The sequence below is a fragment of the Macadamia integrifolia genome, chromosome 5 (assembly GCF_013358625.1).
Source record: "Macadamia integrifolia cultivar HAES 741 chromosome 5, SCU_Mint_v3, whole genome shotgun sequence".
Lineage (NCBI taxonomy): Eukaryota > Viridiplantae > Streptophyta > Magnoliopsida > Proteales > Proteaceae > Macadamia > Macadamia integrifolia.
The window spans coordinates 25,431,972-25,444,437 of record NC_056561.1 but is presented as its reverse complement, the minus strand read 5'-3'; the positions used below and the strand labels follow the sequence as shown (position 1 = coordinate 25,444,437).

At 39.3% G+C, this 12,466-nt stretch overlaps 1 protein-coding gene across 3 annotated transcripts in view; it reads left to right on the top strand.

Moving 5' to 3' along the window:
• The window catches only part of LOC122078449 (lysine-specific demethylase JMJ25-like), a 52,096-nt gene that overhangs the window by 13,823 nt on the left and 25,807 nt on the right, over positions 1-12,466 (top strand). For all 3 annotated transcript variants that reach the window (XR_006140071.1, XR_006140072.1, XM_042644432.1), the window contains exons 5-6: positions 9,613-9,676; positions 9,767-10,541. Coding sequence is in view for 1 of the 3 variants with exons in the window: in XM_042644432.1 (XP_042500366.1) it covers positions 9,613-9,676; positions 9,767-10,541 (839 nt within the window). In the remaining 2 variants the exon portion in view is untranslated. The remainder of the gene's footprint in view (positions 1-9,612; positions 9,677-9,766; positions 10,542-12,466) is intronic.

Sequence of the window (12,466 nt, the reverse complement as noted above, 5' to 3'; positions counted from 1 at the left end):
TTTTTTGCTATTGTTGTTTTGGCAGTAATAAGTAGAAGGATAGAGGGAAGATGGTAAGACAGAGAAGGGTTTGGGAAGAAATTGGAATAGGGAGAGAACAAAGGAAGGACCCTTTGGCTCTGATACCAAGTTAATGGAGGGTTAGTAGGGGAAGGGAAGAAATCCCTGAGAAAACTGAGAGTTGTAGGGGAGGGAAAGGAGTCGCACGAAGAAGGGGTGAGAGAGGGGAATCACACATACTAAGTTCGTTGGCACACAACAAAATATCTACTCATAACTTCATACTTCAATTCTATCTTTCTCAATTAGTTACAAGCATGTAAATAGGAAATTAAAAAACTTTAACATGGAAAGAAATCCTAAATGGAAAGTAACTCAAAAGGAAAAAGAAATCCCAAACCAACTCTAACTATGTCTTACGCATGCAAGTTCCCAAAAATAAACTAAGGATATTATTCTTCTAAATAAAATAAACTACTAAAATCCTACTAGACCCATGACTCAAATATGGATCCGGTTCATCTATAATTGGATACCATATGGGTATGGATTGCTCCACGGGTGTGTATCTGCATCACTTATGCTCAAGGGCTAGCAGTGACTAAGGGCCTTCTAGACTAAGGAGAAAGGGTAGGAGAAAAAGAGATGGTCAACATCTTCATTGCTGTTCTAGCAGAGTTAGCAAGAAGAGGAGACATGGATGTGTTTGTGGAAAAGAAAATAATGGGTTGGTAGATAGTTGGAAATGGCCCACCAAGCAGTGAAATTATGATGGGGGATATGTCCCTTAAACCAGATGATGTTATGTCAAGGAATGGTGGGGCGTTTGAAGCGTATGAAATCCCTAGCAGAGATAGTGCTAAGCAAATCACAAGAAGAAGGGATACAGGAAATTTGGTCTTCCCTTCCGCGGTAGCCCAGGGGGAGGGGAGGAAGGGCAGACCAGATATCAACAAGAGGGGGGGAGAAGTAGGGGAGACCAAGAGTCATATCCCATGATGGCATCAACCTTTGTAGACTGACTTAATCCAGAGGAGTATATTGATCTGGGGCTAAAGATGGAGAGGAGAATGCTATTGGGGTGTTAGGGTCCAAATAATGGGAGGTGTTGCAGCTTTTACCAATTGAGTAATTGATGGCCTCAAGAGCTTTGGGTCTACAGCTGAGAATGTTACGCCAGACCCAAGAGGTATCAGAGGAGGGAGAGGCAATCCATAGGGCTTTGAGGAGGCTTAATGTGACTTATTGTTGATTGTTGATGACTTGATGTGGTTCAATATTGATGTTTTTTTTATGTGGCTTAATGTTGATTTTTGATGATATAAGGTATATTTAGCATACTAAATAATGTCAGAAAAGTGGGATATTAAAAAATTTCACTAGGGTACCTTGTCGCATAAATGCTTAAGCACCTGTCCACCACCTTCGGTCACCTTGTCGCTTTGACAACCAGTTCTTAATGTAGTACTGAATTTGAATGATCAAAATAGCAGCCAAGATAACCAGGATCTATAACTTAATGGAAGATTCAGATGCAAACAAAGATGAATTAAAGTGGCAAAACAGCAACTAAGGAAGGGGAAAAACAAGCAGCAACCATTGGAGGTAATAATGTAAAATCTGGACCCAAAGTTAGGGTTTGGAAATTATAACAGTAACCATAATTGACTTCTGATTTCAGAACAGGAGTTGAATCTTAAAACTGAAGTGAAAACAATAGGTAGAATAGAAACAGGGAAACGATTCAGAGTTTTGATTGCAGGGGCAAAATTGGCAAAATTTCAAAATCCAGCCGTTGGAATGAGCCCAAAATCGAATTGAATTCCAGATTAGGTTCTTGAAGGTTTGGTTAAAATTTGAGTTCAATCGAATGAAAAAACTTGTGACACCCAACCTTCTAGAATTTGGAAAATTAAAGGAAGAACTCGAAGAGCTGTACTTGTTAATGGATGAAGAAGATGATGGAACAATAAGAGCAGCATAAATTAATACCTGAGCTTCACACCCAAGGTGGTTTGATTGGATCAAAGACCAGCCTACCTTGATCACACACATGGGGAACATGATCAAACAAGAGATCTTGAATATGAAGAGGAGCAGCAAAAACAACAAATTTTCATTAACAAAAAACATGTACAATGTTGGCCTCCCTTAGAAACTTATATACAAAACTCAAAAATAGACAGACACTTGAAAAGAAAGGCCTAACCCAATCCTTAACTAGTTCTAAACCAATTAGGAAACTGAGATAAAGAAGGAAACAAATTCAAAACATAGTCAAACTATAAGTCCTAACATGCCTATGTCTCAAGTTTGATGTGGACTCAAATAAAGATAACTATTAGAGTTGGAATGAGAGTTCCCATAACCAAACTTGGCTAAGGTAGCCTATGCTGATGTGGTTCCACTAGCCTATGCTAAATTGGCTTTCACTAACTGATAGCTAAAGAAAGAAACTACCTAATAAGGAAATCCCATATGCAGACCTATTACCCATATTTTGGGTCCATAAAAGTGGCCTATTACATTGACCAACAGCCCAACATGTATACAACCCAACCCTAGGTGTATTCCTAATAAAACAAGCCCATTTTGGTGATGGATTTGCATCACTGTGATTGGCATGGGGAGTGTCGAATCAACTTGAGATGACTTATTTGTTGAGCTCAGTTTGCAACCCACCATCATTGTTGTAGCCACTGATTTGCTGTCTTCCATCATGAACTTTTTCGACATCTCCTTGACATACTTCACCTAAGATAATAAAAAAGCATGATAGCTCCTCTAGCATAGACATTTCAAACTCTTGTCTTCATCCTTTTTGCCATCTCCTTGCACCGATATTAGAGTAAATTACCAAAAGGTAATAATCAGTCCTAGTAGGATCCATCGTAACTCCAACACACAAGTCAAGTTCAGATTCAATAGAAAACTCAGATCTGGAAATAGGGCTGAATTGAGGAGATTTCGATTGCTTTCAAGCCACGGCTCAGATGGAGCTGAGTTTTGGATCGATTGGAGATCCTATATGAGGGAACTAATTGATGTGGATCCGGGTTCCAAAATTGGAATCGGATTTCTTATTGGCCCACTTAAATAATTAAGGTCCAAATAGAAGAGGTAATGATAATCTTCCAATTAAATGGGATGGCAAAGAAGGGGAATGTGATGTTAGTACAAAGGGTATTCTTGGAATGGGGAAAACTCAATGGCAAGGTGTAAATACTAAGGAAAGAAATCAACCTTTGGAGGGGGTTACAGGCAGTAGAACTAGTCTGGTTTTGGGTGATCGATCTCACCTATGTGGGCTCTATTCGAAGTGAAATTTCAGGGATTAGTTCCTAAGCCTTGGCCTTATCAACAACAACCAACGATACCTTGAACCAGTGGCTATAGATTAGCTTAGAAAATTCTGAGACAAGGATTGGCGCTAGGGTAGTGCTTTGTTCTGGTTACAGGGAAGAATTTCACTAAAGAAGGGGACTCGGGGATATGGTGAGTTCTTAAAGATTTAATTCGGCATGTCCTAGTAAAGCAAGAGGTGTCGAGTACATATGTGGATATAATTCAGGACATGTATAAGGGTGTAATTACTAGCGTGAGATCTATGGGAGGTCAAGGCAAGGAATTCCCGATTGCAATTGTGTTAAACCAAGGGTTGGCCTTAAGCCCCTATTTGTTTGCGCTTATCATGGATGAGTTATCCAAAAGCATTCTAGACGAGGTCCCCTATTGTATGCTCTTCGCCAATGACATTATCTTAATGGATGAAATAAAACAGGAATTAACACTAAGTTGGAGCTATAAAGATCAAACTTGGAAATAAAAGGTTCTATGAATATTAGATCAAAGAAGGAGTATATGATGTATAACTTTAGCCACTCTATTATGGATAATGGTGTGGTAAAAATTGAGAGGAGAGATTCCACAAAGTGAATACTTAAGATATCTGGGGTCAACCATAAATAAAGAAGGTGACATAGAGGATGATGTTTCACAGAGAATCAAAGTGGGATGGATGAAGTGGAGAGGTGCGTCCGGGGTGTTGTGTGACCGGTGTATCCCTTTGAAGCTTAACAGAAAATTCTATAGGATTTTTGTGTGGCCAATTATGTTGTATAGGGTAAAATGTTGGGTAGTTAAGAAGTGTCATATAGAGAAGCTATGTGTAGCTGAGATGAGGACGTTAAGATGAATGTGCAGGAAAAGTGGGAAGGATAAAGTAAGGAATGAACATATTTGAGTTGATTTGGGAGTTGACCCGATTAACGACAAGCTCCGTGAATGCCAATTGAGGTGGTATGGCCATTATCAAAGGAGGCCTGAGGCCGCCCCTATAAGGAGGAGTGACTTGATTCAAATTGATGGAGCTAAGAGAGCTCGGGGTAGGCCTAAAATGACCATAGACAAAGTGGTGAGGAATGACATGCATAATCTCAGTCTTGTCCCAGTTATGATCTTGGATAGAGTCTATTGGAGGGTAAGGATCCATGTAGTTGAGTTTCTCCTGAATTATGTGGGATGCACCTCTTTCCTCTTAGTCTCATCTTTCATAATTTCTTTTCTCCCTTCCCCCATCTCTATGTGGACTTTTCCCCCTATTTCGTTGCCTTTTTTATGGATCTATCTAGTCGACCCTATTAATTTGGGATAAGGCTGAGTTTGTTCTGTTGTAAGGGGACTCGGGAATTGAGACCCTAGGGTTTTGGGTTAGCTACAAAGTGGCAACCTTCGACCCTACAGATCAAGTCCAATAGATTAGAGGCCAGGATAACTGCTTTTCAGCCCTCTTGTATTGCAAGTCGCAGGAAACAAAACGGAGAAAAGGAAGAAGAAAGAAGAAGAAAGAAGAAGAAGAAGAAGAAAGAAGAAGAAGAAGAGAGAGATTGCACAAAGGGGGGAGGGAAGGTAATATGAACCTAGTTATTCACTTTCCTGGCATTAGAAACACTCAATAAATTCATCCTCAAAATCATGTCCAACAAATTAGGTTACATGCCTTTATGTAATAAATTGAAATCAAAACTTGCCTGATTAAAATAAAAATGTGAAATAGAGACTCCTACATTCCTCATTACTTCTTAAACCTTAGTCTAAAGTAGAAACACAATAAATTTAAAATTGGAAATTTCTACTTGTGTAATAGCTAGCCGCAAAATAACCCAAAATAAAATATTCCATATTTTCGCAATTGAAATAATTCAATCTTTCTCAAATAAAGTAAACCCGAAAATATCTTATTAATCCCAAAAATCCAACCAGACCCGGCTCAGCCTGGATTCTGCATCACAAGCCATCAAAATCTGAAGAAAATTGCTGGCCGGATTGAGACAGACTTTGGTTGAAAGAAAAAGGAAGCTTTGGGTGATTCTTCAAGAACTTGAGCTGGAAGCACCGGATGATTCTCAATTTTGGATCAAGCGATCCTTTTAAGATTCTCGACAACAACAACAACAAGAAGAAGAAGAAAGCTTAGCCTTATCCTAACTAAATGGGGTGGGCTACATGGATCCACAAGTATTTGAAAAAAAAGAAGAAAAAAAAAAAAACTTTGGGACATCCCACTCATGAACCGTTTGCAACTCGGATCCTTCTAAGATTCTCAACAAACCCTTAAAATCTTGCAGCAACCAAAGATCTACTTTGGAAGATACACACTTGAAATTTCTTCCTAGGAAAGCCTTGTAACTAAATTCAATAATCTTTGTGTGCGTCTTCTGATTAGGAATATTTGGGGGCTTCAATCTCACTTTAAACAGTAGACAATTATAAAAATAGAAAAAGAAAGAAAGGAAGAGGGTGAGAATTGATTTTGGAAGAAAAGGGGTAGGGGAGTGGCTATCTCAACCTGGGTCTCTCACCCTCAACTGTCTCAGTTGATGAACAAACTGTTCTCAGGTCAAAGTAGTAAGCATAGATCACAAACAATTTCATTAATCAATCCATCTGTTTGTGTTATAACAACGCCTCTTTATATAGAATAGGAAACAACTACAAAATAGAAGCTAGACTTATCTATCGCTAAAATTATAAGCTTGGAGACTAAGGGAAAAAAAAAATGACCCTTCTAGAGACTAGATCCGACTCTTGAATACTTGTTAACAAAAACACACAAAAAGGAAACAAGGAAAAGGACCAAATCACTGTTCACGGATACTATTCATGTGAACAGTAATTTCTGGTTTTGGGTCGGCTTAATGGAACCAACAACCCCTTTCTTTTACAAGCTTGATCTACATTATGCACAACTCATCATAGTGTTTTCCAAAGATGATATCATCCACATACCACCTGACTAGTCTTTTGGCATGACATAGATTACTGTCAACCATCAAGGTTATCATTCAATAATGTCGATTTCACATCCATCTGATACACCTTAAACCCCTTGTACACTGCCAAAGCAAACAACATCCGTATGGATTCCAAGCTTGCAACTGGTGCAAATGTCTCATCAAAGTCTATCTCTTCAACTTGAGGATAACCTTTGCACACCAATTTGGTTGGTGCCACCAAGTCTCTTGCTCCTATTAAGCCACCAATTGTAGAAGTGGGTAGCGGCACTGGGTGAACGGTCTATCTGCCCTTAAGTGTTATTATCTGCAATTCTGGAGGAGCAATTGGTTCAACAGTTTCTAGTCTTCATCTATATGGTGTTTCATCCATTTTAGGTTCTATCAATTTTATAACTATCTCCAATATGCGTGGACCTGGAGTGACTATGCATAGATCATCCCTATTTGTGTGATCTGTTCTAGTGACATCATTCACACTTATATTATCACTTCCGGTAATGGCAGGGGCGATTACCATGTTATTAACTGATGAAACTTTAATAGAAACCTTTTCTGATCCCATTGAAGGTGGAGACCACATATTCTTATTGGCTGATCATGATACTTCCCAAGAATCGAAATTCTTGATCAATGGAGGAACAATATCACCATTTTTGTTCAATAAGATACCAAAGTTGATGATTGACTATCTACAAATAATCACAGGAAAACAAAGTTTGATGACACCGATTCCTATTTTTCAATGATATCCCACGATCGAGACAATTGGCTGAATCCCATGAAACCATTTCATAGAAGTTTAACCTTTGCACACCATGTCGCTTTGTTTCTAATAACCTGGCCATTTTCATTCAACTTGGTTTGTAGACCCACTCGGTGCCAATGACACTCTTATTTGCTGGCCTTGGGACTAACTCCCATGTTTGGTTTTTCTCAATCTGATCCAGCTCTTCCTTCATTGCCTTCACCCAGTGTTCATCTCTGCTAGCTTCCTCAACTGTCTTGGGCTCTACCTGTGATAGCGAACAATAGGTGGCAGCTTTCATCTTTCTAGTCTGCACACTTGCCTTCGGATATATGATGATCTGGGGTGTGGATGATCCTGTTGCAATTTTCCATCTCGTGGTCTCCCATTTCTGCTGAACTCTATGTCTGTCTCTTGACGATCTGAGTCCATGTCTGCTTACTTCATCATCATAAACAATCTCTTTAAAGTTCTGACTGCACTGGCTTAGAAGATGTTATCAATTCATCTACCTTGACATCTTAATTCTCAACCACCTTACCTAGTCTCTTGCTGTAGCACCAGTTAAGCCTTACTCCTTGTAGAGTAACCCAAGAAAATTCCTTCATCTGCTCTATCATAAAAATTTCCAAGGTTTTCCTCCTTCCTTTTGTTGAAGCAATGGGACCCAAACACCTTGAAGTATTTCACCGTAGGTCTTCTTCAAAACCATGTCATACGGAGTATTGGTTTCATGTGGACTCCTCAGACATCTGTTTTGAATCTGAACTCCAGTGTAAATGTCTTCTCTCTCCGAATCCTCCTCGCCACAAGATTGTTATCGTGGTTCATAGCTACCTTAGGGGGTGTTTGGTTCGGTAAATCTTTGGGATGACATTCTTTAGAATGAGAATTCTTAATTTTTTGAGTTGTTTGGTTCCACTAGGATGACCCTCATAAGTGAACACCCTACTTCCCGTGAATGACCATATTACAAAGGATGTGTTTCAAATATGAGTTTACCTCAACACTTAAACTCAGATTTGAGCAACCTTTTTACCACCTAGTATAAAAGGAGAAAGCGGAAAGAAGTTCTCTATGGAAGCCAATATCTCAACCCGCGAGAAACATGTACTAGCCTCAAGGCAACCAAATGATTTTTCAGAAAGAGTCAGAAGAATGTCTATCAAAAGATTGACATTCATATCCGATACATACACCATTTGATTTACCGAACCAAACACCCCTTTATGCTGTTAGTTTTGGTTCACAACTACCTTATTCTGTTGCTTGTGGTTTGCAGCTACCTTGCTGCTCTTTTATCTGTGGTTTGCAACAACCTATGCTACTATTTTATCTGTATTCTTTGTGAAGATTACTACTTGCCTTCTTTGAGAAGGCCTTATATTGTTGCTGTTGCTGCTATGGTATTTTTGATTGTGGTTGGCATTCTCTGCCACTATTTTTGTTCATTGCTGTCTAGATTTATTTAACACACAATTTTCTCTACTGCTTCTGTTGGTGATTGGTGTGCTTATGATGGTGCTATGTGGAAGATGTTTTTCTTGCAGTTTTGGTGTTGCTGACCGCTGGCTTCTATGGATTTGTCTCTTCAAGTTGAGTTCTACTGGTTGTCTGTCCCTGTTGTTCCAAGCTGTAGACTGGAATATATATGCTCCAGCTTGAGGGGGAGTTTTAATGTTGGTAGGGTTTAGTTATGATCCTTAGCTATTGTATACAATGAGAGAGAGAGATGGCTGCAACTTGGGAGTCAAAACCTTGTGGTTGGGGCTGCCCCCTTCATTCAATATATAGACTAGCTATTACAGAGGCATAACATGAACAGAACACTAGGATGCATTACCAAAAATGAAACTCACTCTAACTTAGCTAACAACTACCCCAAACCCAATAGTAAACTACATACGTTCCTCCAGCCGACACACACACACACACTAACATTTATTAGTTCTGGTTTTTGTTTGTTAGTTATAGTTACTGTTTCTTTCTTGTTGTCTATTGTCTTTTTTTTTTTGGGTAAGGGCTTGTGTGTAACAACATAATTCAGACTTGTCTTCAACTTGTAATTATGGGTTCTTATTATTATGATTGTGTTACTAGCCACAGTAGGAGAGTAACGTCTACCGGGAGCTATCTTTCTCCCTACTTTTTCACCTCTCTTTTCTCTCACGTCTCTCTTTTCCTTCTCTTTTTCTACACGATCTTGTTATCTGAAGTTTTCTTATGTTTGATTGCCCCTGGCATTCTTTAGGAGCAGTTTTAGTACTGGTTTTCATCCAATAATTTGCCTATGATGGAATGGCCAAGTGAATGATGGGTTGAAAAATTTAGATTTTTAGAGAGATTTACAGCCAGAAATGAATAAGCTCATGAATCAACTGATTGTGTTTACCCAATCACTAATTGGTGTATGATGTTCATGAAAGACAAATGAAATGTGATGGGACTTCTCAACATGGGCTAGGAGGTAGAAATCAAGTGTATTGCACAAAGGTGATAGGAACATTAATTCTGCCCCCTTCTGTTTTTTAATATGAATTTCCATCCTAACTGAATGTGAACTCTTGGCAGGTTTAACACTGACGGATGTAGAAATACCAAAGGCAGACTGTGCTGTGGATGAACGTATGTACTGGTATGGTCTTTCTCTGGTTGGGTTCTTTTTTTCTTTTGATGATTTGTTAAATTTGTTGAAGGCTTGATGTCGTTGATTTTGTTTTGGCAGCAACAACTGCAAAACTTCTATTGTCGATTTCCATCGAAGCTGTCCTAGCTGTTCATATGACCTCTGCCTTACTTGTTGTCGGGAGATTCGTGATGGCTGCCTGCAGGGTGGTAGGGAAGAAGTAAAAGAGGAATTTTATGATAGAGGGACTGCATACTTACATGGGGACCTTTCTTCTGAAAAAAAAAAGTCTTCAAGGCCAAGGCGGTCTTCAAAACTGGACCATGGAGATCATGCATACTTCCAAAGGGACCAGGAAGCTCATAAACTAATGTCAGTGTGGAGAGCAAATGAAAATGGCAGTATCCCTTGCCCCCCAATGGAAATGGGAGGTTGCGGCTGTGGCCTTCTAGAGCTAAAGCGTATTTTTGAGGACAATTGGGCAGCCGAACTGGAAAAAAAAGCAGAAAAAATTGCAAAGAAAAACAAAGTTAATGATGTGCCTGGAACTTCTGAACAGTGGTGCTCATGCTTCAACTCAGTTGGCTTGATTGACTCTATTAACGAGAGTTTACGGAAATCTGCTTCTCGAAAAGATTCCAGGGACAACTATTTATTTAGTCCAAGAGCTGAAGATGTCCAAAATGGGGCCTTAGAGCACTTCCATCATCATTGGATCAAGGGTGAACCAGTGATTGTCCGCAATGTGCTTGAACTTACATCTGGCTTGAGCTGGGAACCTATGGTTATGTGGCGTGCATTTCGTGAGATCACAAGTGTAAAACGCTCCACCCATCTGACAGTTACGGCAATTGATTGTCTAGATTTGTGTGAGGTTAGCTCAGTTTCCTAATCCCGTTTTTGGTATATTTGGAGAGAATTTACTGCATATGCTGTTATGATGAATTAGGTTCCTCGGAAAGGTATTATATCCAACGATTTTTGAGCAATATTTGTGCTCATTTGATAATCAATACACTATAGATATTAGTTAGTGGATTTCCGTCTGGCATAAATCACCCAGAAGTTCGGATCTCTTAGATGGGGACTCGACTGCATTCAGTTGACTGCAGCAGCAAAATTGTTCAATTCCGTTGACCTCTGCAGCAAAATTTTCATTTTGTTTCTATTTTTTAGTTTTTCTATTTACATTTAGAGAAATGGGTAATGGCCTAGAAAAGAATTTTTTTTATTATAGAAAACAGGCTAGGTAGGTTGTTATCACTTGAACATGAGACCTTTACATCTCTGATTGGGACATAGGGTTGGGTGGCCTTGAAGAAATCTATATAAAACTTAGTATGTTCACGTGGTCGACTTACTTTTGGCATACATTATTCATGGCCCATAAACTTATTGTGAGGCTATTTGTTCATTGATATGTAGGGATGCTTTTGTGGTAGTCTATCTGTAAGTTACCTTAGGCATATACTTAAATATATTTTCTACTGCTTCTAGGCATCTCCAATAGGCAAAAGAAATTAATTGAGTGCTTCTTTATCTTTGCTTCCCTGTGGTAGTTTGAGAAATGGACTTCGCGGTATACTTTGCCTCTTGGGTGTTAGCCTACTCTTTTCATCTTCATGCCTGGGAAGGGCAGTAATGGAGTAGGACTACCCTTCAGGAGGTTTCCAATCCTCAACCAAGGTTCAAAATTTCGCATTTTGACCAGGTTTCAACCCTGGTGGGCAGCGAAAGGAAATCTGGGAATTTTGCCTACAGTGGTGGAAACTTTGGTTTCGACCTGCAAACTGTGTTTTATTTTTTCCTGTCTGATTTTTTGTGTATGCTCTATTTTGCAAAATGGTCTTGTTTCCCAGGAAACAAACCCTTTTTATAAGGGGTTGGTGAGACCAAAATGGTTTTACCCATCGAAATAGTCGAATTTTTGATTAAAATGGTTGAAAAGTGTTGAAAAGGGTCGACATTTGGGACTTTTAAAAGTACCCTGGTATATAGTTTTGGGCATTTGGCATATGGTGGAAATTACGAACTATGTCCTCAACTCACATAACAGGATCGCTGGACACTAGTTCTAACAGATTTGATATAATGTTCAGAAATCAATACCTGGCTTGCGAATTTAGACCAAAGTCTGGTTGCAGGTAGGTCTTAACAGGGGTATTACTGTCCAAAAGGTAGAAGGAATCCAACAGTTGGATGGGGCTGTGCAGTTGCTCCCTTAAAATAGAAGCTGGAATTCCCAGTATTGGTAACTTCCTCGAAAGTACAGTGATGTAACTCAGATTAGCACACTATTTCAGTCAAAATATTCCCTCAGTTTAAGGAATAACATTTTAAAATGTCAGCCAAATTTGGTGGTTAAATGTTGTAGATCAGGGGATCCAACAAAATAGAAATAAACAGCATAATTAGAAACCACTAGTAGTTCCCTATACGCGGGGCAGATCAAATGCTCAAATTGGGTTGAAGGCAATTAATGAACACCAGTTTGAAACTTCCTAATATTCTAGAATTCCAAGGGATGGATATTAAGTTATTAGTGCCCTTGTTGTAGTCAAATATTAACAGAACAGGGAACTGAAAGTCAGATTCTAAGCCAGAGAAATTTCAGGCGGAAGTTTTTTTTCTTTGGATGAATAAATAAATTCATCACCAAGAGGAAGAAGATTGTACAGGGGGATGAAAGCAAGAGGGGCGGGAAGCAAGCCTATATAGAACAAAGCCAAAAGGCCAGGGGGGTTGGAAACTAAGCAAAAAAGCTAAAGGGAACCAGTGGGGACTACTCGGGGGGGGGGG